Genomic DNA, 12,824 nt, shown 5'->3' with positions numbered 1-12,824 from the left:
AAGCTGGATCGCGAGGGTGAGGATTTGTGTCTCGTTTCCCCGTTTGCAGCAAATTATTCGCCTGCGCTGCCACTCTCGCATGCCCTAGAAAACATGCTAAAAATAGGTGCGTGGGTGCAGATTAAAGTGCAGCAAGCCCTGCGCCACATTTTGATATATTCTTATTACAGTTGTCATCATATTAGCAGTGCCATCAGGGTTTTTATCGGTGTGCTCCCTCTTCCCCACACCATAGAGGTTATACCACCTTATGATGACAGGAAAAAAGGGGGTCAGAAGGATTTTATTTTTAAAGAAATTATTTTTTTTTTTAATTCTCAAATCTGGATATTAGTATTTCTAAAGGATCATGTGACACTGAAGACTGGAGTAATGGCTGCTGAAAATTCATCTTTGCCATCACAGGAATAAATTACATTCTCAAATATATTAAAATAGAAAACAGTTATTTATAACTGTAATAATATTTAATACAATTACTGCTTGTATTGTATGTTTCAAATAAAATCAGCCACATAAGAGAGCATATCTTAATAAACTTCTGACAAAAATGTAAAAAAATCTTTTTTGAACGTCAGTGTGTTTTTATATAGGCCTTTCTACAGAACTGGTCCAAGGTCAAAGTTGGAAATGTCTTGGAAAAAAAAAATTCTTTTGTTTTTATTTGTATGTATGCAGTTGTATAATATCCGAGGTACACATTTCTAGTAATTGTGCATTTAATTCTCATATTGTAATTTCAGGAAGTTTTGGAATATTTGCCTCTCACCAAATTTGTCACTACCGAAACACAGTAATAATAATTTACTTAGAAGGGTTATATTGATTAATTAATTAACTAATTAATATTTTGCATACATCGACATTGTAAATAAATATATGTTTTTAGAGATAAATCCATAATTAAATTTTTAACAATATGTGACCCTTGACCACAAAACCAGTCTTAAGTCGCTGGGGTATATTTGTAGCAATAGCCAAAAATACATTGCATGGGTCAAAATGATTGATTTTACTTTTATGTCAAAAATCTTTAGGAAATTAAGTAAAGATCATGTTACATTAAGATTTTTTGTAAAATTCCTACTGTAAACCTATCAAAATGTAATTTTTGATTAGTAATATGCATTGTTAAGAACTTGATTTGGACTTTAAAGGTGATTTTCTCAGTATTTTGATTTTTTGCACCCTTAGATTCCAGATTTTCAAATAGATGTATCTCGGCCAAATATTGTCCTATCCTAACAAACTATACATCAATGGAAAGCTTATTTATTGATGTATATATCTCAGTTTTGTAAAATTTAACCTTATGACTGGTTTTGTGGTCCAGGGTCACATATGTCTAGTGTGATTTGTGAGGTTTGTTGTATTTTTGGATCCAATTTTTCTTTGTAAAAGGCAAAAAGTTGATCATACTGATCTCAAAGTTGAGGATTCATTAGTTTGAAAATACATTGAACCAATCACTATCATAACATCTTAGTTGATAATTCAGTAAACTTCACTAAACATCACGTTTCGTAGTAACAGCACATTTTCGGTAGTGACAGTAATGCTTTGGTAGCGACCACATCACATTACAGAATTTTAACTTGCATACTAAAACACTACTTAACCATACTGAAATACAAAAAATTGCATACCTGTATTAAAACTTTGTTTATTTCCCCCAAATGTAAGGATTAGGCTATGTTTTCCCTTTTGTTACTACCGAAAGACACACATGACAATTCTATGAGAAACTACCCAAAAAACAAAGATGTCACTATCGAAATGCCACCAAATGTTTTGTTACTTTTGAACCTAGCTCAAAGATGCTAATCAGCACATGGTTAGCTAGCACTGTTCTAAACAGTTGTACACATTTAAAAACTAAATGTGAGGGAATAACTTCTAAAAAAAAGTGTGCTTAATTGCAGGAAAAAGGTGTTCGGTAGTGACATTGCTTGAAGTTCCACAAAGATTTTTTTGAATTTTGAACACATTTACTCTAAAAATGATGAGACCTATCTATTCACCATGTAGCTATAAGAGAGAAGGACACAGGAGTATTTTGTGATCATAACTTATGGGTTTAGTTAAAATCAGTCTCAGCCAATGGACTAAAACATACACTGTTTCGGTAGTGACAAGAAAAATGGAGGACACATTTTTTACATAAAGTTTCATAATTTACAAAGAAAATATAACATTTTTTTTTTAAACTTCACTTTTTAAAGGAATCAAAAAAATACTTTAAAAAATATTTCAATATCATTTTCATGAGTTGAAATTTATTGGTTAGGGTTTGGGACAGCCACCTCCCAATTAAAAGTACCCACTAAATGATGATTTTATAAATATTAAGCTTACTAATATTTTAAATATTATTGTGGGTTTCAATATATATTAATGATTATTTTAATTGTATAAGCATAAGTGTTCCATTCCATGTTTGAGTAAATATGTTACTTACTCATTTTATGTGTCACATTAGCACACTATTTCACATTATTTCCCTTGATTTCTGATTGACAGTTTTTGAAGAGATCCCTCTGGTGGCTGCTCAGGACCTGAGTAACATCCTAAAGCAAGGCTACCTGGAGAAGAAGAGACGTGGTAGGAGTCTTTAAAATTATAGCGTTATAAGTCACTTAAAGGGATGGTTCACCCCAAAAAATAAAAAGTCTGTGATTAATTAATCACCCTCATGTCGTTCCAAACTCGTAAGACCTTTGTTCATCTTCGGAACACAAATTAAATTTTTTTTGGATGAAATCTGAGAGCTTTCTGACCCTGCACAGACTGCAATGCAAATTCCACATTCAAGGCTCAGAAAGGTAGTAAGTCGGGCTTGGAATCGATTCCAAAAAGAATCGATTCCTCGATTCCAAGGCAAAAGTTAAGGTTCTGTTTATTTTGTTTCAGTGTATCGTTTGCTAATTTTGCGCAAAGTATACTGTTAAAGTATATTATTCAGCTGAATTGTGGACACACTTCATGTCTTGTTTTAAATGCATGTCCACTGCTGAGCTATGGGTTATGACTAATTTCATTGCAAAGCAGACAAAATTACAATTCAAAATCAGTCAGAGCTACAGAAAAATCCTAATTTTTACAAATGAAGCTTCATATTATGAGAAGGCTACTTTCTACAACCTTTATATACTGCAGTCATTGCGAAATTAGCGTCCTTCTATCTAAAAAACATGAATCAAAAAAGAATCGAAAACAACAGTGAGGATTCGTTTCTTGGAATCGGAATTGATTCCAAAAATTTCGGAATCGAACAGCCCTAGTAGTAAGGACGCTGTTAAAGGAACACTCCACTTTTTTTTGGAAATAGGCTTATTCTCCAACTCCCCCCGAGTTAATAAGTTGATTTTTACCATTTTGAAATCCATTCAGCCGTTCTCCTGTTCTGGCGATATCACTTTTAGCATAGCTTAGCATAGATCATTGAATCCTATTAGACCAATAGCATTGCGTTCAAAAATGACCAACGAGTTTCCATATTTGTTGTATTTAAAACTTGACTCTTCTGTAGTTATATCGTGTACTAAGACCGGTGGAAATGCAAAGCTGCTAGTTTCTAGGCTGATAAGATTAGGAACTACACTCCCATTCCGGCGTAATAGTCAAGGAAGTTTGCTGCCGTAATATGGCCGAAGCAGGCGGAGTATTATCAGAAATGAGTTCCCAGCTAGTTTAGCATTTGCACATGTGCTGCGTGGTATTACTGCTCCTGCTTCGGCCATATTACGGCCGCAAACTTCCTTGACTATTACGCCGGAATGGGAGTGTAGTTCCTAATCTTATCAGCCTAGAAAATTGAAGCTTTGCATTTCCACCGGTCTTAGTACACGATATAACTACAGAAGAGTCAAGTTTTAAATAGGAGAAATATCGAAACTCGTTGGTCATTTTTGAACGTGATGCTATTGGTCTAATAGGATTCAATGATCTATGCCAAGATATGCTAAAAGTGATATCGCCAGAACAGGAGAACGGCTGAATGGATTTCAAAACGGTAAAACTCAACTTATTAACTCGGGGGAGTTGGAAAATGAGCCTATTTCCAAAAAAAGTGGAGTGTTCCTTTAAAAAAAATAGTCCATCAGTGGTTAAACTGTAAAGTTATGAAGCTACGAGAATTAAAAATTAACAACTTTATTCAACAATTTTGTTGTGGTATGTGAATGTGTGTCAAAGACTGAGATTTTTGTTTTCTTTGCGCCCAAAAATATATTTTCAAAGCTTCATAAAATAAAGGTTGAACTACTGATGTCACATGGACTATTTTAATGATGTCCTTACTACCTTTTTGGGCATTGAACATGTCAGTTGTGTTGCTGTCTATGCAGGGTCAGAAAGCTGTTGGATTTGATCAAAAATATCCTAATTCGAGTTCTGAAGATGAACAAAGGTCTTACGGTTTGGACAAAGTGAGAGAGAATTATTAATGACAGAATTTTTAGGTAACCTATACCTTTAAAATCAACAAGCATTTCTAATCATTTTCTTTTTTCAGATCACAGTTTCTTCAGCATGGAATGGCAAAAACGATGGTGTGTTCTGAACAATACCATATTTTATTACTTCGGGAGTGAGAAAGGTATGTCCTCTCCTGTTTAATGAGATATACAAATCATTTCATGAACATTAAAAACAAAAATAGAGAAAAACTTGGATCTTGTCATTTAAATTCAGACAAGCAGCAGAAGGGCTCGTTTAATATCAACGGCTACAGTGCAGAGCTGGTGCCCAGCTTACGCAAGGACTCCAAGAAGAATTCATGCTTCGAGATGAGTGCTCCTGGAAGACGTTCTTACCAGGTTCAACACACACAAACGCACTCACATTGCTCATTTCTGTAGCTGCGTTCAGTCATCTTGCTGTCATTACAATGAAGAATGAGAATAGCCTCCAAATCAACAATGATAGTTTCTCTCTGCAGTTCACCGCCAGCAGTCCCCGTGAGGCCAGGGAATGGGTGGACCAGATCAATTTTGTTCTTAAGGGTTTGTGAGATATGAAATAAATTTTTATTACAATACATAACATATATTATGCTGAATGCATCTGACTTGATACAAGCACCATGGTGATCATCTTGAGGTGAAAAGGGCAGTTTTATAAAAAAACAAAGCATACCGATAACTTTCCTCCTGGTTCAGCCAATAAGACGAGCTCTAGACCTCCTCATGCAGCACGTCACTGAGCTTCTCAGTCCAACGTGCCTTAGGCTGCCTCCTCTTCCCCGTAGCACAGCGCTCTTTACAGGAAATTGATTGGGATTTGCCCGGTCATCCTTTAGGGGCATCGATCTGGTCCTGCTTGGCATCCAGGCAGTGAGGATACGATAGCCTGTGTTACAGAGTTCAGTCACCTGCAATCAGGCCCTCACTTCATCTGAGACAGATCTGAGGCACCCTCGCCACTCTAAAATGGGCTCAATGCGGCCCTCTGATTTGCGGGAAGTAATGGACACTCCTGAGATAGTTTTCTCCCTCCCCACCCCCTTCACACATGTACATACAGCCAAATGGCACAAACATCATTTAATATTAGCACTCTAATAAATGTCTTAACACTTTTTTTTTTTTTTTAGATTTCTACATAGTGTTAGATTTCTGATTTAAAAAATTCTCCAAAGCTGCACTGAGGTTTAAAAAGTCATTCAAAGTTGGATTGAACCTGTAAAGAGACAAATTTTTTAATGATTTTCGGATTTTAAAAAGTTTAATTATTTAAAGTATTCTCAAGTTTTGCTGGATCACATGATCATCAGTGCAAACTTGTACAGTTAATGCGCCTGGAGTCCCACTGCTATTAAAGCAAAATTGTGACAAACCAAGAAGAACAGACTATGAAAATATGAAAGTCATGTTATTAGTTCAGCTTCTCACTCAAATTGAATTATGCTTGTAATGTAATTCGTAATAAAAAACATTGAATTAGAAAACTGTAAAATAGTCACTAGTGGTCTCATACTTTTGGGACCCCACTAAGTGTAGATCGGTTATTTGTCTGCTGTAGTTTTCATTATTTGGATGTTAATTTTGCTTTTAAGGCTTCTGTCCAATATCTGGAGACAATTCATTAAATTCAGCATTGCCATCATAGGAATAAATTACATTTTAAAATATACACTACCGGTCAAAAATTTTTTGAACAGTAAGATTTAAAAGTTTTTTAAAGAATTCTCTTCTGCTCACTAAGCCTAAATTTATTTGATCCAAAATACAGCAAAAGCAGTCATATTGTGAAATATTTTTTTCTATTTAAAATAATGCTTTTTATTTTAATATATTTTAAAATGTAATTTATTCCTGTGATTAAAGCTACATTTTCAGCATCATTACTCCAGCATTCAGTGTCCCATGATCCTTTAGAAATCATTCTAATAAGAATGTTTCAAGAAACATTTTTATTATTATTATCAATATTAAAAACAGCTTGATGAATAGAAAGATCCAAGGATCAAGATTTATCTGAAATAGAAAGCTTTTGTAACATTATACACTATAACATTCAAAAGCTTGGAGTCAGTAATTATAGTAATTAATACTTTTATTTAGCTAGGATGCTTTAAATTGATCAAAAGTGATGATAAAGACATTTATAATGTTACAAAAAGATTTATATTTCAAATAAATGCTGTTCTTCTGAACTTTCATCAAAGAAACCTGAACAAATTCTACTCAGCTGTTTTCAACATAATAAAAAAAAAAAGAAAATGTTTTTTTGAGCAGCAAATCAGAATATTAGAAGGATTTCTGAATGATCATATCGCTGAGGTAATGATGTTAAAAATTTAGCTTTGAAATCAAAGGAATAAATTGCATTTTAAAATATATTCAAATAGAAAACATTTATATAGTAGAAATATTTCAACATTTTACTGTTTTTGCTGTACTTTGGATCAAATAAATGCGGGCTTGATTAGCGGAATCAAAAAACATTAAAAATCTTACTGTTCAAAAACTTTTGACTAGTAGTGGATTTAAACAGAAAACAGTTATTTTAAATTGTAATAATACTTCACAGTATTACAGTATTTACTGTATTTTTGATTGATCAGGATGAGCTTTATTGCCAAGTATTTAGGTGTTAATATTTGTTTCATGGCTTTTCCTAAAGATCTGAGCTCTAACTTCATCCCCTTTGACGACGATGAGGAAGAGGTGGAAGAGGAGGAAGAGACATATGATGACATTGAACGAGCTACCACACCACCACCACCACGTCCCGGGCCAGCATCTGCACCGGTTACAACCCCGAGTCTGGGACAAACCCCCCAAAGCAGCGGTGAAGAATGGAAGGACCAAACAGGAACTCAAGTAGATGAAGAAGAGGACGAAGAAGATGAAGAGGACATTTATGAAGTGCTTCCAGGTACAGAAAAACAATGTATCTCATTGATTGCAAAAACAGGGTTTAATATTGGATTATCCTCAGAGCTATGAATTTAGTCACCCTAATGAACAACATAAGGGTGAGTAATTAATAAAAAGTTTTCATTTTTGGGTGAACTATTCCTTTAAAACTCTGGCATCAGTTTTTGAGGGGATTTTGGAACTAAGGTTGTAACCATCAACTCTACTGTGTTGAACACCATCAATATGAGCATATACATCAAGATCTGGTCACCCAAAGTGATAGCTGGACCCTCGGAGGGCCTAATGAGATCTCTGAGGAGAAATACATCACTCTGGAGTGCTGTCATTTTCACCTTACTTTGCCATGTGTGCTGGGCAGCTGAGCTGGCCACAGATGGCGGATCGAGTGACCACCTCTCTCACTTTTCCGCCCTTCATTCATCTCTCTCTCATCTTCTTACGGCTCTCAGATTTTCAGTTTGGAAAAGTGCTGAGCAGGACTTTTATGACATTGTCTAAAAAGTGCTGAATGTAGTGTGCTCATATATAAACTAATCTCATTAGAAAAACCATGTATATATAATCATGTATAATACCATTCAAACATTTGGGGTCAGTATGATTTTTTTTTAAAGAAATTAATGGTTTTATTCATCAAGAATGCATTAAATTGATCAAAAGTTACAGTAAAGACATTTATATTGTCACACAAGATTTACGTTTTTACGAAATACTGTGGTTTTAAACTTTCAGTTTGTTAAATAATTTTTGTTGATAATAATAAGAAATATTTATTGAGCAGCATGTGACACTATCACAGGAATAAATTATATTTCAAAATATTTTAAAATAGAAAGCAGTTATTATAAATTCTACAAATATTTCACAATATTACTATTTTTCCTGTATTTTTGATCAAGTCAATGCTTGGTGAGCATAAGAGACTTCTTTTAAACATTTTGGCCACAAACTTTTGAGTTGTAGTATATGTATCTATGGGCCTATTCCCCATTAACGCTTCAGCTCTATAATAAAAAAAAAAGGAAATTTTTTGGAAACTGGAAATTTCAGAATTTTCATTTTACATTTTGACAGTACTAATTTTGATCTCTCTTTTTTTCTAATTAAGCCTCATGCAACAGATTCCAATGCATGTTTCAGATGTATATTTCGCACTTGCGCATATAGTAAAGGGCTACTTTAGCTTTACAGGTTTTTTTCCCCATGCTGTTCCTGGAAGCGCAGGGCAAGCTTGTGCTGTGGGAAGTATAGGGTTGCTGGACGGTGGTTTTATCGGCAGGCTGACAGCGTGAGGATGGATGTGGGAGACGGAAAGCTGGGCTATCACTGTCACCTCATAGACCTAGAGGTGCCACACCCAGAATCAATGCCTGTCTGCCTGAAACACACTAGCCATCTAACCCGGCCTGGCACCTCCCCTATAAATCAAACCGGAGCTGGCTGTTCTGCCAGCACCGCAGATATCGTTTAATATACTTACAAAAGAGTTCAGAGGTACACAAAGTTGATCCAGAAGTTGAATTTGCAAGGAAGATGTAGTGCAGTAGACTGGTGCCAAAAGATGAATGTATATTTAAAGCTTGTTCTGTATTTCTATAACCTTTAACCCTCTGTGTTTTTCAGATGACGAAAATACTGACAATGCTGAAGAGTGGAGTGAAAAGTCTGGTAAGTAGATTCTGTGCATTGATATAGGGATGCTATAAATTGACTACAAATCTTTTATTTGTTTTAATCTCTGTACTTTAAATGAAGGAGGTTCGGATTATGCAAACTATTACCAAGGCTTGTGGGACTGTGAAGCTGATGGACCCGATGAGTTGGCCTTCCAGAGAGGAGATCTCATCTACATCCTCAGCAAGGTCTGTTTGTTGCTTCAATCTCTCACATAAACAGAAACACACACACATAAGCACAAGGTCAGACATTTAGTTCAGCACTGTTGGCTGTCCTTGGCTGATTTGTTAGTTGAAGCATTCTGCATGTATTTTGATTTTCTTTTTTTCTTATCTCGCTCTATCCATCTCCACTCTAATGATGAATAATACGCAGCTGGCTATAAGATGAGTCATATCGGTCAATACTCGCTGACTTTCTCTTAGCAGCTATTCATTTACTGTATTCTAAATGACAAAGCTGGGATGGTCTTCACTCAGTCAGTACATTCTTATTGCAGTGTTTTACAAAGAAGGCCTTAGGTAAAATATGATGAATCAGGATTTGTGGCTTCTATTTCTTCTGATGAATATTCTATATCAATCACACAATTTAAGACACGAATAGCATATCAGCAACACATCAGCTTTCTAACAGATATCCAAGAGTTTTGTAGGCAACAAATTAAAACCGGTTCACAACTTGTCATATTGACATTCCAGAAAACTCTGTATATCCAGTATATCTGTGGTCTGTAGACCACTGCAATAATGTGTTCTCTCAGGCACATTCTCAATAATAGGCTGTTGATTCATTGCTGTAGTTGTGTCTTGGAAAATAGAGTGATCAGCCAAGCAAATCACTGTATTTGGTGCATTCGCTTTAATCTATACATTTTCGTGTCCCACAAATGGAATGTTAGCAGGAACACATAGTGTAGCTGTTTCTTAAAGATACACCACTGAACGAATCAATGTATTTGAATTTTGCCTTTAACTGTGCTTAGTGTTATCTTAAAGTGATAGTTCAACCAAAAATGAACATTTTATGTTTATCTGCTTATCCCCAAGGCATGTAGGTGACTTTGTTTCTTCAGTAGAACACAAACAAAGATTTTTAACTCAAAACATTGCAGTCTGTCAGTCATATAATGGCAGTTAATGGGACCCACGGCTTTGAGAGTCAAAATAACATACACAGACAAAGCCAAATTAAACCCTGTGGCTCGTGATGATACATTGAGGTCTTAACACTTGAGACAATTGGTCTGTGCAAGAAATTTAACAGAATTTATATTATTTTTTACCTCTGATCCAACGCAGTGTCCAACTGTCCTGTCCTGTCACGTATATGTCACTCATTGTTTATGCAGAGAGATTGTGGGTACGACGGCTACTCAAAATGGTAATTACTTGTGCTTATCTTGATTGTTGCAACCGATTAAAAACTAAAAGATTATGTTTGCTTGCGCAAACTCATGCGGGAGTGTTGACTTTAAACCGACTCCCAACTTTTGAGCCTGATTGTCGAAGTTATGGTTTGTTTTCTACTGAAGAAACAAAGTCACCTACATCTTGGATGCCCTAGGGTTTAGCAGATAAACATCAATTTTAAATTTTTGGATGAACTATCCCTTTAAAGGAAGTACCGGGTATTAAGACTTGTATGGCTTAATATAGCATAAATGTCTCACTGAAATATGTAGTAGAAAACCCATAAAAGATTTATGTTATATAAAAAATCCACATTGTTTTGTAAATATTTTGGACTATGGGGGCATCATTATTTTGATGATGTGAAATAGTTGCACTCTATGAGCTACTGCCGCTACCTGTTGCTATTTTTACCGCAATACAACTCGGAATAAGCAACTCAGAAAATAATATACTGTTATGATGCCATATTGTATCATAATTACAACCAGAGAAGCGATGTAAGTCTTTACTGCTTTCTTAGTGATAAGAAGAGGAGAAAAGAATGGGAAGATGCCTGTGGACCCGGGTCATTGTTCTCTCCACTTTAGCCCTGATGCCTTTGAGACTTTTAGTAGACCACAGCTACTGTAAGAGCTTACAAATGGCAGAGACAAGAAACACTAGATGCCATCCTGGCAGGGATGTCCGAGGGTGTTTAGACTCCTTGTGTGGAAAAAAAAATCGATGGTACAGCATTTGGTTTAGGCCTACGCTTATATCCATCACCACCTGTAAACTCTTTCAGTAGCTGTGGTCATTGTATCAGTATTTTATTTTCCAAGTTGAGCTGCAGTACAAATAGCAACAGGTAGCGCCATTAGCTCACAGAGTGCAGCCATTTCACATAATCGAAATAATGGTGCACCCCACAGTCCAAAATATGTATATAACAATGTGTATTTTTTTAAATAACGTACATTTGTCATGGGTTTTCTACTACATATTTCAGTAACAGACACCAAATATTAAGCGATACAAGTCTTCCCGAATAATAATAATAATAATAATAATTTATCCAAAATGAAAACTGTCATCATTGTTATATATATATTTTTTTAAATCTGTTTTTTTTTTGGCCATGAAATAAAAGTAAGTGATGTTTTGGCCCTACTGACTTTCATTACATGGACAAACACAGTTCTTTTCAAATATTTTGGGTTCTGCAAAAAAAAAAAGTGAATAAAGGAATTTTTTGTTCTTAAGTAAACTATTAATTTAAAGGCAATTATTCATTGATAATTCATGTTATTCATTGATTCACCATTTACTCACCCTCATGTTGTTGTTGTTTTGCATGAAAAGAAAGTATTTTGAAGTATGTTGGTAACCAAACAGTTGCTGGTAGACATTTTTTTCCATACTATGGAAGTCAGTAGCTACCAGCAACTTTTTGGTTACCAATATTCTTTAAAATACCTTCTTTTGTACTTGACAGAAGAAGTAAACTCTGGAACTTGAAGTGAGTAAATTATGACAGAATTAAATTTTTGGGTGAACTATCCCTTTAAAAAAATATGTCTACCATCATTTTTGGCACTCTTGCTATTAATTTAACACTAATGAAGTGTACAGATATGACAGCTAATGAACCCTAAAATAAGAATTAAATAACAGGACAGCTTAAACAAGTTTGATTTGGTTGTTCAAAAAACAGTATATATTACATCCGCTGTGGTTGGTTATCAAAACACAGAAAGGATGTGCATGGGTCATTTAATTTTATCTCATGCCGTATTTCTAATTTGTGTAAACAATGAGTCTAACCATCTCAGATAGCTGGAGCATGTCTCTGATTTTGTCATCATGCTGTTATTATATTCAGACAAGTAGATTTATCAGCTCTTACTTTTAATCCCTTTGTGACTGACATGTAATTGAAATAGCTTTTATTGATGGCAGTATTTTCGAAATGGCTGCACTTGTATCGCTCAAATCTCATAGACCTCTTCGGATGCCTCCTCAAAATCATTTCAGACAATGTGGGGCTGCTGCTCTTGTTTTACGGGAGCTTCCCTGGAACGTTGACCTTACTGAATGAAATATAGACCGCTGGCTAGAACTCAAGCCTAACTCTAGTGTTCCCACTCATAAAGCAGTGGTCATAAAACCTGAGTGCATAAATTCTGCTGCACAGAGGCGTGGAGGGGAGGCCAAGTATATTTGTGTCAACACCGAGCGTAATTACAAGGTGATAAAGACGTGGAAAGTGCTAAATCAATTCCGCTAACCAACAGGTTTTTGAGGCAGCGCTATGATTGACCGCTGTGAAGTCACAAATCAAAGAGGTCGACAGCGCTGTCACAGCATT

The 12,824-nt window shown here is 35.3% G+C and overlaps 1 protein-coding gene across 1 annotated transcript in view; it reads left to right on the top strand.

Moving 5' to 3' along the window:
- LOC141298231 (src kinase-associated phosphoprotein 1-like) overlaps window positions 1–12,824 on the top strand; it is a 36,437-nt gene that overhangs the window by 14,854 nt on the left and 8,759 nt on the right. Inside the window, exons 5-11 of the mRNA XM_073828740.1 lie at window positions 2,521–2,601; window positions 4,514–4,597; window positions 4,693–4,817; window positions 4,940–5,003; window positions 7,126–7,380; window positions 9,009–9,053; window positions 9,141–9,247. Of these exons, the coding sequence (XP_073684841.1) occupies window positions 2,521–2,601; window positions 4,514–4,597; window positions 4,693–4,817; window positions 4,940–5,003; window positions 7,126–7,380; window positions 9,009–9,053; window positions 9,141–9,247 (761 nt within the window). The remainder of the gene's footprint in view (window positions 1–2,520; window positions 2,602–4,513; window positions 4,598–4,692; window positions 4,818–4,939; window positions 5,004–7,125; window positions 7,381–9,008; window positions 9,054–9,140; window positions 9,248–12,824) is intronic.

This window comes from Garra rufa, chromosome 22 (assembly GCF_049309525.1).
Source record: "Garra rufa chromosome 22, GarRuf1.0, whole genome shotgun sequence".
NCBI classification, from domain to species: domain Eukaryota; kingdom Metazoa; phylum Chordata; class Actinopteri; order Cypriniformes; family Cyprinidae; genus Garra; species Garra rufa.
Note: the sequence above shows the minus strand (reverse complement) of the source record. Positions and strands in the feature narration are given on the sequence as shown.